Raw genomic sequence first — 26,819 nt, 5'->3', positions numbered from 1 at the left:
ATGGGACGCCGGGGGATTGAACCGAGACCCGTCCTAGATTGGCTGCATGCTGTGCGGCCCCCGGCGTAGAAATATGTATGTTAAAAGTGAACAGTACTATAAATCATACCACCTCAATAAAAATGGTAAAGAAAAAACTTAAATTTAATATGGTTACAATAAAGCTGAAAAAAGAAATGGAATTTGAAACTTAATATAAAAGGAATGTCAAAGATCTGAATTATTTTTAAGTGCTGAAATGAAACCATTGGGCTAAATGCTACTCAACTTAATTTTACCTCTTCCCTCCGTTGTATTTAATGTGATTCATAGAAAACGAAAATTTCCAGATGTTGCTTGCATTTGCATCTCCTGTAATCTTTCCAGCAGAGGCCATGTGCTAAAGGCTTTCCCTAGACTCTGATCCAGCAGGTTTGTGCTGGGACCCAGCTAATGCTTAGCAGGATAATTTGGGAAGGATGAATTTGGTAAAAAAAAAAAAAAAAAAAAAAGTTTTCACCTGGGTAGATTTCCTGGTGCCTTTGAAGTCTCTAAATTTATCTGCACACAGATAATCATGCCGGCATTGGTGCTGACCGTTAAGTCTGCAGTCTTTCTCAGATCCACAAAGAATGACTCAGAAAAGTTATTCCAAGTCATTCTGAAATTCTACTTTCTGCACCAATTACTTCTAGTTTCTAATTCAAATGGACTTGGCTGTCAGCTGAAGAAAATATATATACCCCCGTCTGCTCAGCTAAGGCTGAGAAAGACTCAGAGATGAGAAAGGAAGTTTCATGTTTCATGTGTCCCTTCATTGTGGTACAGTGTTCTGGATGCTGCCTAAGGAACAAGTGAAAGCAACACTTTGCCAGCCTATTATTCCCAGTGAAACCTGGGTCTTCCCCTCGCTAAATGCGAGGTTCATTCTGGCCACAAATAAGAAGATGCTCAAAGGGCCGAGTACCTGCTTTGCTTGTAGGAGCCCTGGGTTCACTGCTGGGGAGACCCCTCAGCACTTACCCGGAGACCACAGGATCGACTTGTTCCAAAGCCAAAACAAGGTACTACAAATGGGACACAGGAGGTTCTTGCTTTATTTTGCTGATTCATTTATATAGGCCTGACAGGTAGGGTGCTCAGGTCAATGGTACTAGGGGCATCAGCATCATGCCAGGGGTTGGTATGCGGTGCTGGGGGTTGAACCTGGCACTTCATTCATGCAAAACCCATGCTCCAGTCATCTGAGATGTCTCCTTGACTTTGTGGGATTTTTTTGTTTTTTGTTTGTTTTGTTTTTGAGGCCACACCACATGGTGCTCAATGCTTTCTCCTGGCTCTGCATTCAGGGATCACTCTTAGTAGGGCTCACAGGATCATACATAGGGGGATTGAATTTGGGTCTGGACTGTGTGCGAGGCAAGCAGCCTGCCAACTGTACAAACTGTTTCCCTGGCCCCTGGCTTGGTTATTTCTAAAGGAAACCCAACTTTCAGGAGTGGCAGGTTATGGGGATTGGAGCCAACCTGTGATGCAGACTGAGGCAGAAAAACCAGGCTGGCTGCCAGCGACTAGGCCGGACAGGGCTGCTGGGGAGCTCTGACATGGGGGGCAGGAGGGGCTCTTAAAGGGGTTGCAGTGGCAGGTGCGGAGGTGCAGTCCAGGTTGATGAGGAGATGGACATTACATGGGGCCGGGGGGGGGGGAGGGAGTGCAGTCAGAACTCAGCACAGGGCGCCGCACATCTGCAGCTTGGCTGGATTGGAGAGGGGCTACATTGGGGCCCCTGGACATGACTCTCCACACTACTTCCGAAGGGACAGCCTCTGTCCTGTCTCATCTGCCGTTAGCACCCACTCCTGGGCGACTGGCCCATCTCACCCTCTTGCCCCGACCACACCTGGAGTTCTGGGCCAGCGTGCAGGAGCTAGCCTTCGAGATCCCAGCACCCGTGCCACCCTCCCTTGGTTGAGGTGGCGCGACATGGGCCGTGTGGGCATGACACGCTCCATCCTGCGTGCAGGTCAAGCTCTCCACCGAGGACCCCAGCCCTGTCCTTCCCAGACCTACTATCTGACTGCCTCGCAAGCCCTCTAGGCTCTGCAGGTCCCTGCCCCTTCGCCCTTCCTCATTCTGCCAGCAGATGGCAGCCCACCCATCCTCCCCTGGATGTCCCCGGAAGCCACCGTCTCTCGGACAGTGCTCCTCGGTCTCTTCTCTGCACTCTGACCCACCGCACATCTGTAAGGCCTCGACTCACTTCTGCACTCCGACCTGCTTCCACAGAGCAGCAGTGCAGCCCTTCCCAGACGGAGAGCCTTCAAATCCTGCTCGCCCGGCCCCACCGTCCAGCCTAGGGCAGCTGGGGGGGGTCACCAACTGGGTGTTGGACCCAGGCACGGCTGCACAGCAGGCGCTTTTTCCACAGCAGCACCCCATCAAAGCACTCCTCTCTGTCCTTTCCGCTGACTTGTCTGGGCCTCTTCGAAGAAGCCGAAACCACCAGCCAAACCAATGTTAACTCGACACACCTGTTGTGTCTTGCACATCAGCTTTGCAGTCTACACGTAATGTGATGCAATTAATCTTGAGGCGACCTTCCAGGGCTGCACTCTGCTTACAGATGTGGGGCTGAGGCGCTGTTTCCAGGTGGCTATGCTCAGCTGCAGGGAGGCAGTATCGGTCTGCACTGCCCTGCGGAGGGCCCTGGGATTCTCAGGGATACTGGGGAAATACTGGACTGTGGACTGTCCCCTGTTGGAGGGAAAGGCTGTGAGATTGAGAAAGAGGGATCCCTTGGAGAAGGGTGCTGTGCAGGGAGAGGGTTCTGGGCATTCCTGCATTTGGACAAAGTAGCATCAAGGTGCTAATGGGATACACCTGCCTGTGCCTTTTACCCACTTCCTGTGCAGTGTTCTGGGATATACACCTGCTCTGCTTACAAGGATCGTGAGGGCCACTCCCTCACTCAGCCTTTAGAAGGCGCCTGATATCCTTTGAGTGTTGGAATGACAGAAAAGAAACCCAGTTTGGGGCCAGACTGATAGCACAGTGGTAGGGCGTTTGCCTTGCACGACCTAGGACGGACCGAGGTTTGATCCCCCAGCATCCCAGATGGTCTCCCATGCCAGGAGCGATTTCTGAGCACACAGCCAGGAGTAACCCCTGAGCGTCACCGGGTGTGGGCCTCCTTCCCCACCCCCCACGCCCCCCAAAAAGAAAAGAAACCCAGTTACCAGTTACACAGCAACTCCAGGGCAACCTCTTGAGTGAGAATCAATCCACCCATGGCCTCTGGGGGCCTTACGCTCAGTAGCTTATGCATGTGACAAGGAACCTGACAGAGAGCCAAGAGCTTCCCTCAACCCTAGTGCATGCCCCGAGTTCTAAGCACTGTTCCACTCTGGCTGCTGCCGTTAATTGGCCAAATATGGAGAGCTAGCAAGTATGAATTCATTGGAACAGGCGCTGCTGGTGCTGCCTCTGGGTGCTGGAGCAATCCAGGGCGAGGAGCAGCATTGGGTGCTCTGGAGGGGCCTTTCTGTGTGCTCCCAAAGAAAAATTTCCATGAGGGGCCGGAGAGATAGCACAGTGATAGGGCATTTGCTTGCACGCAGCAGACCCAGGATGGTCTTGGGTTTGAATCCCTGCATCCCATATGGTCCCCCGAGCCTGTCAGAAGCGATTTCTAAGCGCAGAGCCACGAGTAACCCTGAATACTGCTGGTGGACACCACCCCTCAAAAAAAGAAAAATTTCCAGGAGGTGCAGAATTTTTTTTTTTTCTCCTGAAAAGAGAGTAGAAGGGACAACTCCACTTGGAGGTGGCTGGAGTCTCAGCTCAGGCACTACAGCTCTGGGTTCGAGGGATGGGAAAGCCCTGATCTGCAAAAAGACTCTTCTTTGGGTAGGGGGGAAACTGCTAAACCAGCCCCCAGATCTATCCTCACGAACACCCACATCTGACAGCCCCCTGAACCTGCACAACTCACAGGACAGGACACTGGCACCTGGTTTGCCTTCAGCAACTGGTAGGCTAGAAGCTCCCAAACTTATTTAACCTACCAATCTGCCAGAAACACCATTTCGCCGTTCCCCCTTAAAAACCCATCTCCTGGGGCCGGGTAGGTGGCGCTGGAGGTAAGGTGTCTGCCTTGCAAGCGCTAGCCAAGGAAGGACCGCGGTTCGATCCCCCGGCGTCCCATATGGTCCCCCCAAGCCAGGGGCGATTTCTGAGCACATAGCCAGGAGTAACCCCTGAGCGTCAAACGGGTGTGGCCCAAAAACCAAAAAAAAAAAAAAAAAAAAAAAAAAAACCCATCTCCTTTAAGTGAACATACAGAAACTGCTCTCAACTGTACCCTGGATCATTCCGACACCGTTTTGGGAAACTGTCCAAAGGGAGAGATGCATGCCCTGGAGAACTTGTGTCTGCATTCCCCCAGTACACAGCAGGGTGGAGGGAGATTTCACCTCTCCAAGATCTTCTCACTGCCTCGGGAAACCCTTGGTCTTGCTTTAGTCTCCTGCCCCTCACTGGTCCTGAAGACTGTGAAGGAGATGGACCCATGTGCTCACACATACAGCTGCAACCACCTCTCTCCCTTTCCTTGTTGCTCGCTCATAGTTCAGTCTTTGGGGAAGGTCAGTCAGTTACATCCCACTTGGACCCAGAGTGCAGAGACATCTGAGATGGAGAATTTGCTTATTTTGTTTTGTTTTCGGGCCATACCCAGTGATGCTCAGACATCTGAGATGGAGAATTTGCTTATTTTGTTTTGTTTTCGGGCCATACCCAGTGATGCTCAGGGGTTACTCCTGGTGTTTGGGAGACCACATGGGATTCTAGGGATTGAACCCGGGTTGGCTGTGTGCTGTACTAATGAGATTCAGAGTGTGGAGTCTATATAGATACAGGCACAAACAGATACCCAGGAATTCCACCTTATGTATAGCACTGCCACTTGCTCTTGCAGGTGGGTATGTGGCAATGCTGGAGCTAAAGGCCAGTCAATGTTCTCACAAATGCAATGAGTGGCACCAGGCCAGAGGAGGGCAGGGGTGAGGGGGGACTCTGTTAAGAGAAGTAACTCACAACACAGAGCCCTGGTTTTGTTCCCAAGTTAGGAAGGTTGAATCGACATGTTACAAGGTTGGGTGGGCAGGAGCTCAGTCAAAGCGGACACCCAAATTGGTGAGTGCAAGTATTAGGCCATAAAACACCTTTGGGTGGCTGGATTCCTCCACCCCCATGCACTGTCCACAGTTTCCCTGTTCAATCCAGATGGCTGGGCACACAGCTCTGTTGCCTGAAACCATTTTTTTTTTTTCAAAAGGAATAATTCAAAGATGTTGGTAGGACTCCCTCAAATGGCTCCCCCCACTGACCTGATTCTTGACCTTCAAGGATTTGGGTTGGTTTTCATTTAATTTAAAAAAATGATCCCCAACATCAGATGTCTGTATTCTATACCCTCTTAAAAACAACAACAACAACAACAACAACAACAACAACAACAACAACAACAACCCTATGCTACATAAAACCCTATGCTACAATCACAGCATCATTATGTTTTTTTTTTTCCCTCTCCCATCACTCTTGTAGAATCTTTCTTGGCTCTGTATATATGGGTCTTGATTAGAAATCCATGCTGTTTAAATCTGGTTATTGGAAATCCATTGTGACTGACAGAACAAATGAAACCACTTTATGTTTAGTCAGCAGAATCTGTAGGCTACTTGTGCTAGAAAAGGCCTCTGAGGGTTGGGATTTGAAAAATGCAGGAGCTTAAGTTTACAGCTTCAGTATCCCAACTGAAGTTCAGTATTCCAACTGCTCCCAGTTGGAAGCAGGAATGAGTCAGCTGCCTGCACTATTGGCTCAGTCCTGTCATTAGATTCCCGTTGACTCATTTTCTTATGTGGCTTCTTTCTTCCTGCCCAAGGTAAAACAATTGCAAAGTAATAGCGTAGCCAGAGGCACTGGGCTGTTTAAGCTCCAAAAGAAAAGACAGCAGTGACTGAAGCAAAGAGAGTGGGTTGTGCAGGCCCAAGGGCAGAAAACAAAACATGAACCACAGGGCTCCGACTAATGGAGACAGGAGACAAAGCTGGGAAATACATCTGAAAAACAAACAAAAACCCTCAAGCATATTATGAAGCAGGGAGGACTCCTTGTGTGCTACAGAGAAGGCAGTTGCAGATTTTATCTCTGCTGTCTCCACAGCTCAAAACTCTTCCAGAGGAATGCTGCTGCAGAGGGAAGACAAAGGAGGGAGAAGAGGCTTTCCAGGGTCAGGGTCAGAATGCAGCCTAGGAGCAGCAACCAGGGCCTTGGAGGGCAAGCTGGTGGGTGCACCAGGTATCATGAAATTTCAATTGCAAAAGATTTTACAAGGGCACTGGAGTGACAGTAGGGTGCTTGCCCTGCACGCAGCTGACCGGGTTTGAACCCCAGCACCCCACTGTTCACTAGGAGAGATCCCTGAATACAGAGCCAGGATTAAGCCCTGAGCATTGCCAGGCATTGCCCAACCCCCTCCTTCCCTAAACAAACAAACAAACAAAAAGCCATAGACAATCGGCTTTTTTTTTTTTTTTTTACCTAAATGGCTTGTAAGCCAAACAGCACAGTGACTAGAGCTGAAGAATAAAGAGAAAGGTTTTCTTTCTTTTTTTTTTTTTGGTTTTTGGGCCACACCCGGTAACGCTCAGGGGTTACTCCTGGCTATGCGCTCAGAAGTCGCTCCTGGCTTGGGGGACCATATGGGACACCGGGGGATCGAACCGCGGTCCATCCAAGGCTAGCGCAGGCAAGGCAGGCACCTTACCTCTAGCGCCACCGCCCGGCCCCAGAGCAAGGCTTTCTATGTAGGAGGCTACTGGTCACCAGAGATGGTTGGCTGCTTTGAATCTCCAACGTGAGGTTTCCTGCTGTAGGGGTCCTGGTGGTACTTGGGCTAAGAAGTACCCAGGAGCCACTAAGGCCACATCTGGAGGTGTTGGGAGTTGAGGGGATCAGGGGACAAGGAGTTGGGGATCCAACAAAGGGATCTGCACCTCTTTAGGCACATCCTTGGCCCTGAGATGTGAATGTGACCTATGAGAGTTTGGAAACTAAGTGGAGGAGATTAGGAGAAAGAAGTGGAAGAGGGGGGCCGGGCGGTGGCGCTGGAGGTAAGGTGCCTGCCTTGCCTGCGCTAGCCTAGGACGGACCGCGGTTCGATCCCCCGGTGTCCCATATGGTCCCCCAAGAAGCCAGGAGCAACTTCTGAGCGCATAGCCAGAAGTAACCCCTGAGCGTCACAGGGTGTGGCCCAAAAACCAAAAAAAAAAAAAAAAAAAAAGTGGAAGAGGAAGTAAATGGCCTTCTGGGTTAATTAATGGGAATATCGATGCAAATTCTACCCTTTTTAAATTTTGTTTTAAAATCAGGCTACTAGAATGGAGCTTAGGTGTCAGTTTGCTGACCTTTCTAGAATAGGAAGCGAGAGGACAAGGATGTGTCTGTTAAAGAGCTCACGCGTGAGCAGCAAGTCTCCTCATGAGAGTGGGAAGAGGAGCAGGAGACGACGGTTGCACAGGCAGAGCTGAGGCTGTCCGCGAGGCCTCAAGGGGCCCAGGCAGAGTCTGGAGCGGGCAGACCTGCTACCTACCTCGAGACCACCTACCTCTCTGGGGGCACCAGCACTTACTTACCTACGGATGGCGTTGGCGAGCTCTACCGTCAGCTCAGTATCGCTGCATGTGGTCCGCAGTTCGGCCAGGGACAGAGGGAGGGTGGTGGTGTCAGCACACTCCTGAGAACAGCAAACGCATTTGTCACCTGCCCAGATGGGCATATGGGAGATATGGGAACAGTGACCAGCACTGTGCCTGCATCTCCCTACTAGTGTGAGCTCTGAGCACCCACAAGGGCCTGGTTCGGGTCTAAGGGGACATACATACGTTTGATCCTTCTGCCACCAGCACAGTCTGCCCATTCCACCACCGCCAGAACTAAGCTCAGACTAAGCGGAGCTCAGGAGGCAGCACTGGCTGCAGAGGAGCTCTATGACCTCCAGAGGGCGCATTCACTCTCACTCACTATTGGGGAATCTCACTGTTTTGGGAACTAGGGCAGGTAGGATCTTGCTCTCAAGCATGGCACACCTCATGGTGTGTGGTAGATTTATGGGGAGCCCACGAATGGAGGGAAGCAAGCACGACTCCATCCAGCACAGCATCAGATGGGGCACCGCAATCAGCTCATCCACATCCCTTACAGCAGACCTGTCACAAGAAACCCTCAAGGCCAGAAGGCAGTGGTGGGATATAGTGTCAAAACTCAACGAAATAAATGCTTTGCCTAAATACTACACCCAGCCAGGCTCATTTTCATGTTTGAAGAAAGTATACATAGCTACACGATAAACAGCAACTCAGAAACTTTACAGACTCAAAACCAGTCTTAAAAGAAAAACTGAAAGGGCTACTTTAATCAAGACAGACTAACAGACACAACAAGCTTCTACACAAAGATGACACTAAATCCCATGACAATTCTCTCTCTCAATGTCAATGGACTAAATGCACCAGTTAAGAGACACAGAGTGGCAAAACGGATAAAAAGCTGAAGCCACTATTCTGTTGTCTACAAGAAACACATCGAAATAGTCAGAACAGGGGGGAGAGAGATAGCATGGAAGTAGGGAGTTTGCCTTGCATGCAGAAGGACAGTGGTTCAAATTCTGACATCCCATATGGGATCCCCGAGCCTGCCAGGAATGATTTCTGAGTGTAGAGCCAGGAATGCTGCTGGGCGTGACCCAAAGACCAAAAAAAAAAAAAAAAAAAAATTAGTCAGAACCAACATAGACTCAAAAATCAAAGGCTGGAGGAAAATCATCCAAGCAAACAACTCCCTTAAAAAAGCTGGAGTGGGTCCGGAGAGATAGCATGGAAGTAAGGCGTTTGCCTTTCATGCAGAAGGTCACTGGTTCGAATCCTGGCGTCCTATATGGTCCCCTGAGCCTGCCAGGAGTGATTTCTGAGTATAGAGCCAGGAGTAACCCCTGAACGCTGCCAGGTGTGACCAAAAAATCAAACAACAACAACAACAACAAAAACAAAAACAAAAAAATAAAGCTGGAGTGTCTACAATCATATTTGTAATCATGGTGTTTAAGTAAGGATATTAAAAAAAAGAGAGAAATATGAATTGAATCTTATATAAAATATATTAGTCATTTGTTTTCTTTTAATCTTTGATTTTTCAGTTCAAATGTAACTGTATATCTTTTTTTTTTTTTTTTTTTGGTTTTTGGGCCACACCCAGCGGTGCTCAGGGGTTACTCCTGGCTGTCTGCTCAGAAATAGCTCCTGGCAGGCACGGGGGACCATATGGGACACCGGGATTTGAACCAACCACCTTTGGTCCTGGGTCGGTAACTGTATATCTTAAAATAGATTACATATTCTGTTTTTGAAATAACATTTACTGGGTGAACTCTTTCATTGATGTTACTGTCAACCAATAAACTATATAAAAGTTAAAAAAAAAGCTGGAGTGGCCATATTAATATCAGATGACACAAATTTTAGACTTAGAAAAATTGTAAGGGACAAAGATGGTCATTCCTTACTAATCAAAGGATACGTACAGAAGGAAGAAATCACTCTCCTAAACATATATGCACCTAATGAGGGACCAGCAAAATATTTAATATAATTGTTGACAAACCTGAAAGAAGACATCAATAGCAACACAATAATAGTGGGAGATCTCAACACTGTTCTGTCACCCCTTGATAGGTCAACTAGGCTGAAATCCAACAAAAATATACTAGCTCTAAAAAGAGAAATGGAAGAAAATGGACTAAAATATATATATATATATATATATATATATATATATATATATATATATATATATATGGCACTCCATTCCCAGAAAACTGGATACACATTCTTCTCCAATGCACATGGGTTATTTTCCAGAATAGACTACATACTGGCCCATGAAACATATCTTCGTAAAATCAAGAGGATAGAAATTGTACAGACTACCTTCTCAGATCACAAGGCACTAAAATTAAAAGTGAACTACAAAGGTCACAGAAGAAAAACTTTAACATCTGGAAATTAAACAGCACACTGCTGAACAACCAGTGGGTCAGAGATGAAATCAAAAAGGACACCAAAACATTTCTGAAAACAAATGACAATGAATACACAAACTATCATAATTTATGGGACACAGCAAACGCGGTACTTAGAGGAAAATTTATAGCTTTGCAAGCACACATCAGAAAGGAAGAAGGGGCCTACATAAATAGTTTACTGACACAGCTTTTAAAATTAGAAAAAGATCAACAAAAGGAGTCAAAAATTAGGTAGGCAGAAGGAAATAATAAAGCTTAGAGAAGAAATCAATGAAATGGAAATAAAAAACAATTCAAAAGATCAATGAAAGCAAAAGTTGGTTCTTTGAAAGAATAAGCAATATTGATAAACCACTAGCAAAACTTACAAAGAAACACACAGAGAGAGAAACTTAATAAACCGGATTAGAAATGAAAAGGGTGAGATCACTACAGATACTACATAGAACCAAAAGAAAATCAGAGAGTATTTTGAGAAACTCTATGCCACAAAACATGAGAACCTGGAAGAAATGGATATATTTTTGGACTCCAACAATCTTCTACGGTTAAACCAGGATGATCAGGCATATCTAAATAGACCCATCACTAATGAGGAAATTAATTAAAAGAGTAATCAAAAGTCTTCCTAAAAGCAAAAACCCAGGCCCAGATGAATTCTTTCAAACCTTTCTAGAGGAACTACTCCCAATACTTTTCAAGTTCTTGCATGAAATTGTAAAATCAGGAACACTCCCAAATAGTTTTTATGAAGGTAACATCACCCTGATACTAAAATCAGACAGAGGTGTTGCAAGAAAAGAAAACTATAGACCAATATCCCTGATGAACACAGATGCAAAGATCCTCAATAAAATTCTGGCAAATAGGATCCAATGCCTCATCAAGAAGGTCATATACCATGACCAAGCAGAATTCATTCCAAGAATGCAAGGATGGTTTAACATATGTAAATCAATCAACATAATCAACATCACCATATCAACAAAAAGAAAAATAAAAACCATATGATTATATCAGTAAATGCAGAGAAAGCATTTGATAAGGTCCAACACCCATTCTTGATAAAAACGCTCATCAAGATGGGAAGGAATGGAAGGAACTTTTTTCAATATAGTCAAGGCCATCACCACAAGCCAATAGCAAGTATTATTCTCAATGGAGAAAAACTAAAAGCATTCTTCTACAATCTGGTACAAGACAAGGCTGCCCTCTCTCACCACTCCTATTCAACTGGAAGCTGGAAGCTCTTGACATAGTGAGTAGGCAAGAAAAAGATATTAAGGCATCAAGGAAGAAGTTAAGCTCTCATTGTTCTCAGATGACATGGTACTATATTTAGAAAGCCCTAAAGACTCTACTACAAAGCTTCTAAAAACAATAGATTCATATAGCAAAGTGTCAGGCTACAAAATTAACACACAAAAATCAATGGCCTTCTTATACACCAATAATGATTGATAGGGAAGAAATGGACATTAAGAAAACATCCCCATTCACATTAGTGTCACACAAACTCAAATATCTTGGAGTCAACTTAACTAAAGATGTGAAGGACAAATACAAAGAAAACTATAAAACCCTACTTAGACAAATAAAAGAGGACACAAGAAAATGGAGACACATGCCCTGCTCATGGATTGGCAGGATTAACATCATTAAAGTGGCAACACTCCCCAAAGCATTGTACAGATGTAATGCAATCCCTCTAAGGATACCCATGACATTCTTCAAAGAAGTGGATTAAACACTCCCACGAATAGCTAGAGCAACCCTTGGGAAAGGAGTATGGGAGGCATCACTTTCCCGAACTTTAAATTGTATATATACAATTTATATATACAATTGTATATATATATACAAATGTATATATATACAATTGTATATATACTTTAAATTGTATATAATTGTATATATAGTCATTAAAACAGCTTGGTACTGGAATAAAGACAGACCCTCAGATAAGTGGAATAGACTTGAGCATTTAGAGAATGTGACCCAGATATACAATCAATTAATCTTTGATAAAGGGGCAAGATATGCACAGTGGAGCAAGGAAAGCCTCTTCAACAAGTGGTGTTGAAGCATGGTCAGCTGCTTGCAAAAAAGCAAATTCAGACATCCATCTAACACCATGCACAAAGGTCAAATCCAAATGGATTAAAGACCTGGATATCAGACCTGAAACCACAAGGTATATTGAACAATATGTAGGTAAACCACTCCATGACATTGAGACTAAAGACATCTTCAAAGCAGAAACAGCACTCTCCATACAAATGGAAATACAGATAAACAGATGGAACTATATTAAGCTGAGAAGCTTCTGCACCTCAAAGGAAATAGTGCGTAGGATACAAAAGCAACCCACAGATTGGGAGAAACTATTCACCCAAGACCCATCAGACAAAGGGCTAATATCTAAGATATACAAGTTACTGACAGAACTTAACAAGAAAAATAATCTAACCCCATCAAAAAATGGGGAAAAGAAATGAACAATTTCTCAAAGAAGAAATACAAATGGCCAAAAGGCACATGAAAAAATGCTCCACATCACTAATTCTCAGGGAGATGCAAATCAAAACAACAATGAGGTACCATCTCACGCCACAGAGACTGGCACGCACCACAAAGATCAAGAACTATAAGTGCTGGCAGAAAGAAACTCTCATTCACTGCTGGTGGGAATGCCATCTAGTCCAGTCCTTATGGAAAACAATATGGAGATTCCTCAAAAAACTGGAAATTGAGCTCCCATATGGTCCAGCTATACCACTCCTAGGATATACCCTAGGAATACAAAAATCCAATACAAAAATCCCTTTTTCACACCTATATTCATCACAGCACTATTTACAATAACCAGACTATGGAAACAAGCAATTCATCTGCCCTTTAACGGATGAATGGCTAATGAAACTGTGGTACATATACACAATTATGCAAACCTTGGATCACTTTCTATGATGATTCGCAGGCTAAGCATGTTTTTTTTTTCTGTTTTTAAGATCATTAAATACATTGCAAGGCTCTATTATGTATTTTTGAAATTATGCAAAATTCATATCTCGGAGTTGGAGAGATAGCATGGAGGTAGGGCATTTGCCTTGCATGCAGAAGGACAGTGGTTTAAACCCCGGCATCCTATATGGTCCCCCGAGCCTGCCAGGAGCGATTTCTGAGCGTAGAGCCAGGAGTAACCCCTGAGCGCTGCTGGGTGTGATCCCAAAACAAAAAAACTCCAAAAAAACAAAATTCAGATCTCGGTGTCCATAAATAAAGTGTTGTTAGACATGGCCTTGCCTGTTACTGACTCCACTCTCTGTTTGCACTATAATTCTCTAGTCCTTACCGTCCAAAAATGCTACAACCCCCATTGCCTAGCTCTTTAGAATTTGCTGAACACTATTCTAGACTGAGTGCCACCTCTATCAACAAATAAAGCCCAATGAAGAACCCAGAAAGATTTCATGGAAGCAATAAAGAAATTCACTATATGAAGACCAGATACCAGCAAACCTGACTCTCATTATCTGTTCAACACCAGGCGTGCTTATGTGACTTCTCAAATGTAAACAAACCTTTTGAAGACCATCTGATCTTTCTCATCAAAGACATTTCTGTACTTTGAAGCCATTCCATGAAGTACTGTCAAAACAAATGCCCAGAATAGCAGAGGCATGCTCAATTCATTGATCTGGAGTTTCTACCACACCCTGAGGACCACCCTGATTATGGAACTCTTTCCTTAGACTGTCCCCGAGTGAGTACTACCAAACGAAGGTGCAACACAGACTTGAAGATGGTAGAAAGAAACAGGAAACCTCCCTGAGCTTCAGATGCTTGTCTGAAGTAGCCTGGATCCAGACCATCCTAGCCTGATCCATTGGAATCCCTGAGTGCAGTGGAGTGGTTGCTGCTGACTTGCTTAGAAGCCATCCAAATCTACTTGCTCCCTGCCCTATGGCAAACCCAGCCCACCTCTCCAGCCAACATGTCAACTCTTCTTTTCTTCTTTGTTCCTGAAAGACTCAAGTGCCCACACTCTCTGCGCTCTCTGCCTCGGCTATCTGCATTAGACTCCTTCCCACTCCTCGCTGGGTCTCATGCCAAGAAAGCTGCCGACGTCTCCACCTTTGGATTCTTGTCCTGGGAGATTTGGGACTCAGTTTGTTGGCTAAAGGTGAATTTTCCATAAAAACACATTTACCAGAAGAAGCAAGAGCAGATGTTCTAGACCCATTCTGGCCTGAGGCTTTGCACCCCACTTAGCACTGACCAAACTAACCAGAAATAACACTCAGAACACATGCCAGGAGCACATGTTAGGATCATTTTTTCCCCAGCACTGTCCCAATGATCTGTCAACTGCAGGAATTGCCTCCTGTACCTCCCATATTCTTCAAATAAACAGTGACAAGGGCCCAGCGAGGTGCCATGCCTAGTCTTTTCTTCCTAGCAGAAAGAAACAGGCATAGTGTACCTTTGTGATACAAACAGCCAAGTTGGGGGCCGGAGAGATAGCATGGAGGTAAGGCACTTGCCTTTCATGCAGAAGGATGGTGGTTCGAATCCCGGCATCCCATATGGTCCCCAGAGCCTGCCAGGAGCAACTTCTGAGCATAGAGCCAGGAGTAACCCCGAGTGCTGCTGGGTATGACCCAAAAAACCAACCAACCAAACAAACAAACAAAAAACAAACAGCCAAGTTCCTATTGACCCCACCTCTCTGCTATGTGGCACTAGCTAGCTTCTTTTTCCCCAAGCACAAAAATTTGCTGGGCAAGTCCCTGTGAGGTGTTCCTCCATACCCGGCAAGTGGACACCTATGTGGGTATGACCAAGGGCGGCCAGAGGAAGGAGGAATGCACACACCAAGAGCACTTGGATTTTAGCATTTTGGAAGAGTGATCAGATTCTGCAGCATGGAACCATTTTTCTCTAACGTTCGAGAATAAGTGGTCTAGGAACAATTCTCAGTGATTGAGTGAATGGACTAAGAAATATCTGTGGGCTGACAAGGTGTGAGTCTGGTCGACAGCCACTCTACAGGCTCCTGATACCCAGGATATCACCCTCTACTGTTTCAGCATGTTTCCTACCTGTGGACACAGAGGTCCACTTAGCAGAGGCCCAAGTTACATTTGGCTGAGAGCAAAGTTGTGAGCGCTCCCCTCTCCCATCCTGCTGCTGGTGATGGGGGATCCCTTCTTCCTTTACAATTCTGTGGTCAGCACAGAGGAACTGAACAATGACAGCTGCTTTGTGGCACAGGCTGGCAGGCAAGTAGACTCACTGCTAGGCGGGAAGGAAAGATCTGTCTCTGCCACTGCACCCACCTTGTTGGGCTTGTCTCTGCTGCTGCTGCTGGTGGAGCTGAGCGAGCGCGTGCGCTGTTCCTTCTGCTCCTCCACTTCTGCCTTCAGGTGCTCGATGTGCACCAGGTAGGCTTGCTCCTGTGCCTCCCGAGTGCTCAGCTTCAGCTCCAGGGCCTTCTTCTCTTTCTCCAGGAGGTACAGCTGGGCCTTCAGCTCGGCCATCTCCTCCTGCGGGCACAGTGTGTCTGAGACCCCCAAGACGAACCTGGCTGTGTTTGACTGTTGGTACCACAAAACAAAGCAGGTCTAGTTTCCAACTCTTTTTGTTGTTGTTGTTTATTTTGATTTTTGCACCACACCTAGGAATGCTCAGAGTTTAATTCTGGCTCCACATTCAGAAATCACTCCTGGTGGGACTCGAGGGACCATACGGGATGGAGAGAATCAAACCTAGTTTGTCTGCACTAGGCAAATGACCTAATCATTATGCTATCGCTGTGGCCCAGAAGGCAGGTATTCGTGAGGGAGCCTTGTGTTTGGGCCCTGACACTGGCCGCATGGTTCCTGAAACAAAGTTAAAATAAACTTCTATGATGTAGACATGTTTTATTTTCATTAGCAAAAGAAAATTTTTTAATTTTGTTTTGGGCCACACCACCAGGGGTTATTCTTGGCTCTATACTCAGGACTCACTCCTATCAGTGCTTGAGGATATATAGAATGCCGGGGATCAAACTCACATTGGCTTATGCTTACAAGAACCTTACCTGCCGTACTATCTCTCTGGCCCTGCAAAAAGAACTTTTACTTTCCCTCAAAATATCTTTCCTGATCAGAATAAATTAGACCCATCATTCAATATATTGACCTGAACATAATCAAGAAGTCCTGTCACCATAGACAAGGGAGTCATCAAATTTGAAACATGTCCTAGAAGCCAGCCTCATGGCTCATGCCTCAGGCTGGAAGGAAGGTAGTCAGAGAGGGCCCTGCATTGGCAAAAAAAAAAAAAAAAAAAAATCTGCTCACTTGTGGGATATAAAACCCCCGAAGAGTCTGATAATAATAACCAAAAACAATGAATGAGGGCCAGGAGGAACAGACCATGGTAGGAAGCTTGCCACAAAGAAAGGTGAGGCAGTACAGTTAGGGCAAAGAAGGGTCCACTAGGACAATGATAGTGGGAAATGATCACTGGATAAAAACTGGGTGCTGAAAGGAGATAAAGTGATATGCATGCACCTCTTCAATAACACCATTGCAAATCACAATGTCTAAAAGTGTGTGTGTGGGGGGGCAGAGAGATAGCACAGCAGTAAGGCATTTGCCTTAGATGCAGAAGGATGGTGGTTCAAATCCCAGCATTCCATATGGTCCCCCGAGCCTGCCAGCAGCGATTTCTAAGCATAGAGCCAGGAGGAACCCCTGAGCACTGTCGGGTGTGACCCAAAAACCAAAATTAAATAAAGTGTGTGTGTGTGCGTGTGTGTGTGTGTGTGTGAGAGAGAGAGAGAGAGAGAGAGAGAAAGAAAGAGAGAAAGAGAAAGAGTGAGAGAGTTAGAGAGAGAGAATATCTGCCATAGAGGCAGATGGTAGGAGGAAAGTGGAGGGAAAACTGAGAAAATCGGTGGCAGGAAATGTACACTGGTGAAGGGATGGGTGTTGGACATTGTGTGACTGAAACTCAATCATGAACAACTTTGTAACTGTGTATCTCATGGTGATTCAATGAAAATTATTATTATTATTATTATTATTATTATTATTATTTTTGGTTTTGGGGCCACACCTGGCAGTGCTCAGGGGTCACTCCTGGCTGTCTGCTCAGAAATAACACCTGGCAGGCATGGGGGACCCTATGGGACACCGGGATTCGAACCAACCACCTTTGGTCCTGGATCGGCTGCTTGCAAGGCAAACGCAGCTGTGCTATCTCTCCGGGCCCAATAAAAAATTATTAATTAAAAAATTTCAGGGATGGGGGCCGGGCGGTGGCGCTAAAGGTAAGGTGCCTGTCTTGCCTGCGATAGCCTTGGACGGACCGCGGTTCGATCCCCCGGTGTCCCATATGGTCCCCCAAGCCAGGAGCAACTTCTGAGCACATAGCCAGGAGTAACCCCTGAGCGTTACCGGGGCCCAAACCCCCCCCCAAAAAAAATTTCAGGGGCCACAGCAATAGCATAGGGGGTAGGGTGCTTGCCTTGTATACTGCTGACCAGAGTTTGATCCCCTGCATCTCATATGGTCCTTGAGCCTGCCAGGAATCATGTCTGAGCAGAGCCAGGAGTAACCCCTGAGCTGCTGAGAGTGGCCAAAACCCAAAAACCAAAACCAAAAACTGCTCAGGGAAGAATGCCTGTCTCCTGCACTGGGAGCAGTTGACTGCTGCTGCACCAGATTCCCTGAAAGAGGAGAGGCAGGTGCTGAGCTGAAGGAGGGACTGAGATAAGCCATGAAAGAAACCGTGATTGCAGGGGCCAAAGTGACAATATAGCAACGAGGGTGCTTGCTTCACATGCAGCTGACTGGGATTTGATCGCGTGTACCACATTTCATCCTGCGAACCTGCCAAGAGTGATTCCTGAGCGCAAAGCCAGGAGTAAGCCCTGAGTACTGCCAGGTGTGGTCCTAAAACAAAATATACAAACATACAAAAGCAAATAAGGAAAGAGTAAAGAGAAATACGTTGGTTCCTGTGTCTGCTGTTCTAGCAGCCTGGTGGGCACGAGTCAGGAGGAGCGAGCAGAAAACTGGGCAGGAGGAGCTAACCATTGTAATTGAGGCCACTCCAGACCACCTGGTTCCTAAACTGTGGAAGACAGTACAAGAGCTCCATGCTCAGCCCTCAACTGCCAGAATAGTGCCACATTGGGTCCAAAGTGATAGTATACTGTGGGAAGGCACTTGCCTTGTACACGGCCAACCCAGGTTCAATCTCCTGGCATCACACATGGTCCCCCAAGCCCTCCAGGAGTGACTCATGAGTGCAGAACCAGTGCCCCTTGTACAGAACCCCTGAGCATCACCAGGTATGGCCCCAAGCCCACAAAACAAAACAAACGAAGAGAACAGGGCCAGGCAGAAGCTAGGGCGATGACAATCAGGCGTGAGAACAAAAGTGGTAGTAGTGGTGATGGGGAGGGGTTCTCTGTGGGCAGTTTTGGCAGGATACCAGCAGAAGAGGCCTGGAAGCTCCTAGTTCTGCTGCTGCAGGCTCCTGGGGAGACCAGCTCCCTGGAAGTGACCTTGTCCGGCTGTGCAGAAGGACTTCATTCCCAAAACCTGCACTTAGGGTCCCACAGGTTAAAGGCCAGCCACAAATTGGCGACCCTGTGTCTCATCGACTGTCTCACTTGAGAGTTCAGGCTTCCCACAAGCCTCTTTATGTTATAAATCGCCAGCTACCCACTGCAGTCTCATGCAAAGCTTTCTCCTTTTTTTATATAATTTTTATTTTGACCATATTGGCTTACATATCTTTCACAATAGTATGTTAGGTACATATTAACATTGAATCAGGGGAATTCCTGTCACCAAGTTTGTCCTCCCTCCATTCCCCGTTCCCATCCAGCATCCCATATCCCCCACCCTCAGCTTTCTCCTTCCATTACAGTCATGACTGTGCAGAACAAGGCCTGGCAGGGCCGGACACCTATCACCATCTCTGGTCAGTCAAACCGAGCCACTGTCCATGCACAATCATGAAGATCCTCTGGCCAGGCTTCTTGGGGCCTTTGGGGCAGGGAGAGGGACAATCTAACTCAACCTTGTTAGTCTTGGGGGGACAGGCCCTCACTCTCCAGCTCTCCCGGGACCCAAACACCAAACACGAATCACTCAGGAGTCACTCCAGAGCATAATGAAGATCAACTCAGGAAACTCCAAAGGATCTGCAGCTGAATGCCGGGAATGAGAAACAAACACCAACTAGATTTCCCTTCCACAGTGATGCTAAGGGCACACCCAGCCAGAAACATGCCCAGTGCCTCTTACTGAAGGGATGGCAGGCCCTCCCCTCCTCACTAGTGCACGCCACTTTTAGAAAGCCTTTCTAGAAAGGTGTGGAACAGTCTACCAGATGACAGCCCTGAGGTCATGAAAAACACTGCAGCACCAGCAAATGACTGAAGGTACCAGAAAATCAGGACCCTTGTACAAGTTCTGAGCCACCTGCTTCCATTCCTACTAACCCATAGCAGCTACAACCCCAAAGCTCTGCTAGCACGAGAGAGAGAGAGAGAGAGAGAGAGAGAGAGAGAGAGAGAGAGAGAGAGAGAGAGAGAGAGAGAGAGAGAGAGAGAGAGAGAGAGAGATGCCCAGAAGTTGGCTGGGGGCCTCCTCTAGATCAGTTACTCTCCTAGGAATACAACCCAACCTTGACCCTAACATTGTGAATTCAACTTTTCCTACAGTCTCAGTCTTCAAGGAAGAGGCACTGCATGGTCCAAGTCTGTGATATGTGCATTCATGCAGCATATTCGTGTGTGTGTGTGTGTGTGTGTGTGTGTGTGTGTGTGTGTGTGTGTGTGTACAGAAAAGATGTCCCATCATCCACCGACTGACCGTCAGAGGCTTTTCCGTATCATCCTGACAGTGCTAAGCGAGTGCACGCAGGGATCTGGGAGTCCACGTCCTTTAGCTCCTTTATCAGCACAGCCCCCTCTCCTGGTACCTTCAGGGCCATCAGCTCCTGCATCAGCAGATCTACCCAGTACTTTCACAACATCAGCACAGACTCCTAGTACCTTCATGATCATAAGCACAGACACCCCCCACCCCCACCAGCTTCACATTCCCTTGTACCTTCATGGCCATCAGCTCCTGCATCAGTACAGCATTCTCCAGGTCCAGTCTCTGGTTGTCCCCCCGGGGCTTAACATCGTAGCTGAGAGGGTCGATGTGGATGCTCTCCAGTTCCAGCATAGTCAGCTTTACGGCTGCCCGGTCATTCTTCAGTTGCTGGATGTAATCCTTCAGTCTCTGCTCATCTTCTTTGGTGAACTCCGTGTCACAGCTACTTGCTGTGGAACTGGTAGTGCTGAGAAGAGAGAGACTGTGAGGTCTCCACATTGGTGCTAGCAGGGTCACCCTCTCCCCCCCCCCCCATCTCTATAAATACAACTAGATGCAAGTCCCAATACAGCCTTTTTGAGGAAAACAGGAAAGTTTTTTTTTTTTTTAAGAACAGAAAAGTTTAGGGGCCGGAGAGATAGCACAGCGGTAGGACGTTTGCCTTGCTTGCAGCCGATCCAGGATGGACGGTGGTTCGAATCCTGGCATCCCATATGGTCCCCCATGCCCTCCAGGAGCAGTTTTTGAGTGTAGAGCCAGGAGTAACCCCTGAGCGCCACCACCAGGTATGACCCCAAAACAAAAAACAAACAAACAAAAAATTCAGAAAAGTTTACATCCTACTGCACACATGTTGTGGACTCCAGAAATAAATTTTAAGTAAAATAGATTAAAAAATCTTTTAAAAATACATTTCCACACCCAGAGGCATGCAGCAGGCTCCAGGAACCATATGGGACGCTGAGGATCGAGCCTAGGTCTGTCTCAGGTCAGCCGCATGCAAGGTAAATGCTCTACCCCTGTCATCTCTCTGGCCCTAAGGAAAACAACTTGAAAGAGACAAGATAGAGAGGCCGTGTTCTCCCTTCAACATGTAACTTGCTTGTTTATCTATATGTATCTTTGTTTTTCCACTCTGAAGAAACCTGTATCTTTTCTTGATTATATACATCTTGGGCCAGAGCTCTAGCACCGAGGAAAGGGTGCTTGTCTTGCACAGGGCTGACCAGGGCTTGATTCAAGGCATCCCACATGGACCCGAGTATCCCAGGAGTAAGCCAAGTGTGGCCCCAAACCAATAAGTAAATAAATAAAAATAAATCACACACATCACTTTCTCTACCATCACAGCTTTCTAAGCAAATTTTCTTCAATAAAAAAGAGCTTTCACAAAAGAAATTAACAAGCAAAAACCAAACCAAACCAAAACATAAAACCCCAAACAAACGAACAAACACACAGAGACTTTTTCTTGGAATAGTGGGCTTGATGAATTATAATACACATCAGAAGGAGGGAAATTATGTGGGTATGACAGCATGATAATAAATCTGGGGCTTTTTCGTGGGGGTATCTAAAGTCAAGTTTAATTGTTATTCAAACTGGCTGTTTTCTTCTTTTTTTTTTTACCCTTTTCTAGACTTTGGGACACACTAAATGATGCTCAGAGATCACTACCAGTAGTGTTCAGGGAGCCAAATGGGATGCCAGGGCAATCCGGGTCAGTTGTGTGCAAGACAAATGCCTTACCTGCCCCTATATGACATTTTATTTAAAAATATTTTTGTTTTAGGGGCTGGAGAGATAGTACAGCTGTAGGGCGTTTGCCTTGCATGCAGCTGATCCAGGATGGACGGACGGTGGAATCCTGGCATCCATGTGGTCCCCCCCACCTCACCCCCATGCCTGCCAGGAGCAATTTTTGAGCACAGAGCCAGGAGTAGCCCAAGTGCTGCTGAGTGCAACCCAAAAATAAAAACAAAACCTTTATTTTAGTGCTTATTGTTTTATTAAGACATTATGATTTAAGTAATTCATAGCGGTGTTTGAGGCATACTCTGTTCCTGCGCCACTCCCAACACCAGTGTCAGCTTCCCTTGGTGGAACTATTTTTAAGTGAGGAAGTAGGATAAACAATAGTATGTAATAAAAATAGATGCATACCGGGGAGGATTTTTTTTTTTATTATGGATGAGGAAAGATTCTAGGATGAGAAGGAGGGAGAGCGAGGAAGAGAGAAAACCACTAATAATCTAATATTATTGGCTTTCCTTACAGAAAAATCTCCTAGTACATTGGGAGATTGGGAGTTGGGGAGAGAGAGAGAAAGAGAGGGGAGAGGAGAAGAGAGGAAAGGAGAGAAAGAGAGAAGAGGTGAAGAATGAAAAGAACAGAAGTTCTAAGAGAGTCTCTCCCAAGTAAGTAATACTATCATCACCCTAGAGATTGATTGGCTATTTGGGAAGAATAGCAGTCTTGATTACACTAGGTTTCAATTGAGGAGGTGCTGAGTAAATGAGAGAGAGAGGAAAGAGAGCGGAAAGAGGAAAGAGGAGAGAGAAGGTGAGAGAGGGGGGAGAGAGAGCAGAGAGAGAGAAGAGAGAGAAAAGAGAGGAGGAGGATTTTTTTTAGAAGGAAGAAAGCAAGTTGGAGAACAAAAGCATGAACAGGAGTGAACAGGACACCCACTGACACCGACCCCTGCCAGAAAACCAAGTGTGTGGAGCACTGACATGATCTCAGAGAGGAGGTGCCTAGGATCTCCTCCACCAGCTCCCAACATCACAGCTGTGTGTGGCACCCAACTCAGGGGTTGTCGGCACAGTGTCATCATGGACAGCCAAAGGGTAAGGTGGATGGGGAGAGGCCTTGAGCACTGAGGTACCCACCCAGGGGACAGAATTTCAGCATCAGAGGCAAATCTGGACCTATAGAACTTCCTCTCTGACTCAGACTAGACCTACCTATAAAACTGGCTTTCAGTAACACAAACATTGTGGACACCAGCTGTGTCCAGGACATGGCCTGAAGATAGTAGGTCCCAAACAGGTGAGCCAACTGTCTTCACCAAATGCACTCAGCTGGGAGGAAAGCTGTGCATTGTGTCCCAGAAGCTAGTGGATAAGGGAACCCCTCGTGGGCTGTCAGCCCTATGCCAGGCAATGAAGTGTTTGAATGACCTTGAGGACTTATAGCAAAGGTCCCCAAACTTCATTGGTTAAAAGCCCCCTTTTCAGAAAACAAAAAACTCCCTGCCCCCCAAATGCCACTTTTACGGGAAGCTAGCTGTGTTCCACCTACAGCTACAGCACTTTCGGAAACAAATCCTAAAACTTTCTGAGAGGTGAGGAATGTGGGTGGGGCCAGCAGGCGTAGGTGCTCTGGAACCTTGAGGGCCTGAGCCAGACTCTGCCAAGTGGAGAAGGCTTTGGTTTCACCTCTGCCAGAGTGTTTAGGGAGGCAGTAAAAGAACAAAGGATTTCAGACCACCACAGCTCAGAGCTTTAACACGCTTTCCTTGGGGTAAGTTGCATTGCGAGACCAGTGCCGGCACCTGGCATCCCCTTGGGTTCCTTTTCTTCCCTCCCAGACACCAGCAGGGTCAAGATCCAACACAGTTAGTGGTGGTTCTGCTTTATGCTCTTCTAGTTCTGTTTCAGAATAAGATTCCGAAGAGAGTCAAGGAGGGGCAGGTTTCTGAGTGGGGGTGGGATGGGCGACGGGTAAGGCCTCCATTTACTCTCTGTCTTGGAGTGGGTGATCGCAGCTGTCAAGGAAGAAGAAATTAGTCCTGTGGGTCCAACAAGGATTACAAATATTTCATCAGAATAATGCAAACCCAGAACTCTGCAGCTCATGTTCTTGCACTTGGCTCTGGTTTTGAAGAAAGCACCAGGCCAAGCGGATGGGTGTCTTTTCCTGGAGGCTCTGCTTGAACTCTTTTCTCTCTGGCTCTGCTCTTCCCAGAGCATCCAGCGGACACCCTGCCCAAAGCACTGACTGTACAAAGGTGTGCACGTGCATGTATGTCTGTGTGTCTGTGCATGTGTTTGTGTGTGCGCACGCACTCATGCTTGGGTCTGTCTACTGGTTGCAGGTTTATTTTTCAAATATCCCTTGTACATAATTGTATGAAAACATTTCCATAAGATTATTCTTTGCCTGTTGTCCCACCTTGACCTTCCAGGTGGGGGCGCTGTTGAGAGTGGAATAAATAATTTGGGAGCAGGTGTTGGGGGTCTTTTGGGAGAGTTTGCTGGGTGGCTCCAGGTGTTTTTTGGAGCGTGCAGCAGGCTGACAAAGGACTCTCTTCGCCCAACGTTTTACCCCTTAACCCTCCTGTCTGTGTGGATTATTTGCTGCAGAAAAATATTACCAAGATCTCCCCCCAACAGGGGAGAAAAGGATGGGAATCAATTTCTCATTCTGGGAGCTCTTTGAGGATACACAAATAACAAATAAAAGAGTAAACGGGGGTGGGGGGCCGGAGAGATGGCATGGAGGTAAGGCGTTTACCTTTCATGCAGAAGGTCATCGGTTCGAATCCCGGCGTCCCATATGGTCCCCCGTGCCTGCCAGGAGCAGTTTCTGAGCACAGAGCCAGGAAAAACCCCTGAGCACAGCCGGGTGTGACCCAAAAACCACAAAAAAAAAAAAAAAAAAAAAAAAAGAGTAAACGGGAGGCCGGTGAGGTGGCGCTAGTGGTAAGGTGTCTGCCTTGCAAGCGTTAGCCAAGGAAGGACCGCGGTTCGATCCCCGGCATCCCATATGGTCCCCCCAAGCCAGGGGCAGCTTCTGAGCGCTTAGCCAGGAGTAACCCCTGAGCATCAAACGGGTGTGGCCCGAAAACAAAACAAAAAAAAAAACTTATTTACGGGCCCGGAGAGATAGCACAGCGGTGTTTGCCTTGTAAGCAGCCGATCCAGGACCTAAGGTGGTTGGTTCGAATCCCGGTGTCCCATATGGTCCCCCGTGCCTGCCAGGAGCTATTTCTGAGCAGATAGCCAGGAGTGACCCCTGAGCACCGCTGGGTGTGGCCCAAAAAACAAAAAACGAAAGAGTAAGCGGGACCCCACACATAAGGTCCCAGCCTCACTCTGAAATCAACTCTCCAACAGGCCCAGTGGAATAAACATTCAAGCCGAGAGATGCCGTGACAGTGTGACTTCACTGTTCTGACCCCCAGTATGGGCCCACATGTGTTGAGCAGCATACTGGAATCCTGGGATCTCTGGGACCACCACAAGTGAAAAGGGGAACAATGGTTGGGGTACCATAACCAGGTGTGTGAGTGCCACACTTCAAGAGCCTGACTTCTGTGAGCACATGCAGGTACCACAGCCAGTGTCAGAGTATTACAATAGTGTAAGGGGAACACAAGCAGTGTGAGGGGATCATAGGAAGTGTGAGATCATGATCAGTGAGAGGGAAATCACAGCCATATGAGGGGATCAGAGCCAATTTGGGTAGAAACTAACTGATCATCACAACTCTTAACAGCAAGGGGAAGGGAAACTAAATGTTTAGAAAGATGGAGAAGCAAGCACTTCTTTAGTTTGTCTTGACAGAAAGTTCAAAGGTGGAAACATTTCACTTTTGTTTTGTTTTTGTTTTTGGGTCACCCCCAGCAGCGTTCAGGGGTTACTCCTGGCTCTACGCTCAGAAATCACCCCCCGCAGGCTCGGGGGACCATATGGGATGCTGGGATTCGAACCACCGTCCTTCTGCATGCAAGGCAAACGCCTTACCTCCATGCTATCTCTCCGGCCCCAACATTTCACTTCTTGCCCTGAAGCTCAATGATGGGTTTCTTTGGTTTGTATCCCTCTGCTCGTAACTCTGCAGGGAGCAGACTCTTCAGGCAATGGTGCTGGGCTGGCTTGCTCTGCTGAGACTGAGGAGTGGTCCACTCCTGCAGGCTAATTCTAAGTTGCCCCATTCTGCCACAGCATGTTGGCTTTATCAAATGTCCATATTTCTTTTCATGTCTCTGTTTCTGAGTTACCCCAGCAGTGTTCAGGGCTGAGTCCTGGCTCTGCACTCTAAGGTTACTCCTGGTGGTGCTGAGACATGTGGTGCTAGAGGTGACCTTGGGTTACTACCATGCTATCAGTCTTTTGCCCCCCAATCCTTCCATCCTTGTCTTTACTGCTGGGCCAGGGGAATCCCTTCACACCTCTACTCAGAACAGTTCTTTGTCAATAAGAACGGAAACACTTGGCACCATCCAAACTTCCTCATTTTTGTTCACCTCTGAAGGGTCTCAAAATTATCTAGAAGTAAGGTTAAGTGAGGCAGAAAATGTTAGAAATACAGGAGATCTCTGTCAGATACTAAAGTTGTTAAAAACTGCCTGGTTTACAGAGTAAACAACACTGAAATAATGAGACCCAAACTTTAACAGCCAAACTTAATAAGGTGCCTATCAAGATGGCAGTGGGGGGGACTGGTGGAGAGAAGTGGACTCTAGTGGTGGGATCAGTGTTTGAACACTGTATGTCTCAAACTCAATTATGAATAATGTATAAATAATTTTGTAAATAAGATGCTTTAATTAAAAAATGTTAATCAAAATCCAAACCCAAGACAAAACCAAAACCGACAGTGAAAGATAAAATAAGAAACATTTCAGGAGATGGTTCAAAGGGCTTGAGCGCAGGGTTTGTATTCAAGAGCCTGGTCTGATTCTGACACCATGGGGCTCCCCAAGCACTGCCAGATGTGCTGCACCCTCTGCAACCCCCCCAACCCCTCCATCCAAATGAGAAGCAGATGTTTAGAAGACAAGTTCAGTGAACATGGAC

The 26,819-nt window shown here is 46.7% G+C and overlaps 1 protein-coding gene across 1 annotated transcript in view; it reads right to left on the bottom strand.

Moving 5' to 3' along the window:
* The window catches only part of MCC (MCC regulator of WNT signaling pathway), a 309,795-nt gene that overhangs the window by 6,000 nt on the left and 276,976 nt on the right, over positions 1 to 26,819 (bottom strand). Inside the window, exons 13-15 of the mRNA XM_049775666.1 lie at positions 20,248 to 20,482; positions 15,466 to 15,672; positions 7,680 to 7,780 (exon numbers count right to left, since the gene is read on the bottom strand). Of these exons, the coding sequence (XP_049631623.1) occupies positions 7,680 to 7,780; positions 15,466 to 15,672; positions 20,248 to 20,482 (543 nt within the window). The remainder of the gene's footprint in view (positions 1 to 7,679; positions 7,781 to 15,465; positions 15,673 to 20,247; positions 20,483 to 26,819) is intronic.

The sequence above is a fragment of the Suncus etruscus genome, chromosome 6 (assembly GCF_024139225.1).
Source record: "Suncus etruscus isolate mSunEtr1 chromosome 6, mSunEtr1.pri.cur, whole genome shotgun sequence".
Taxonomy (NCBI): domain Eukaryota; kingdom Metazoa; phylum Chordata; class Mammalia; order Eulipotyphla; family Soricidae; genus Suncus; species Suncus etruscus.
This window is presented reverse-complemented; position numbering and strand designations above follow the sequence as displayed.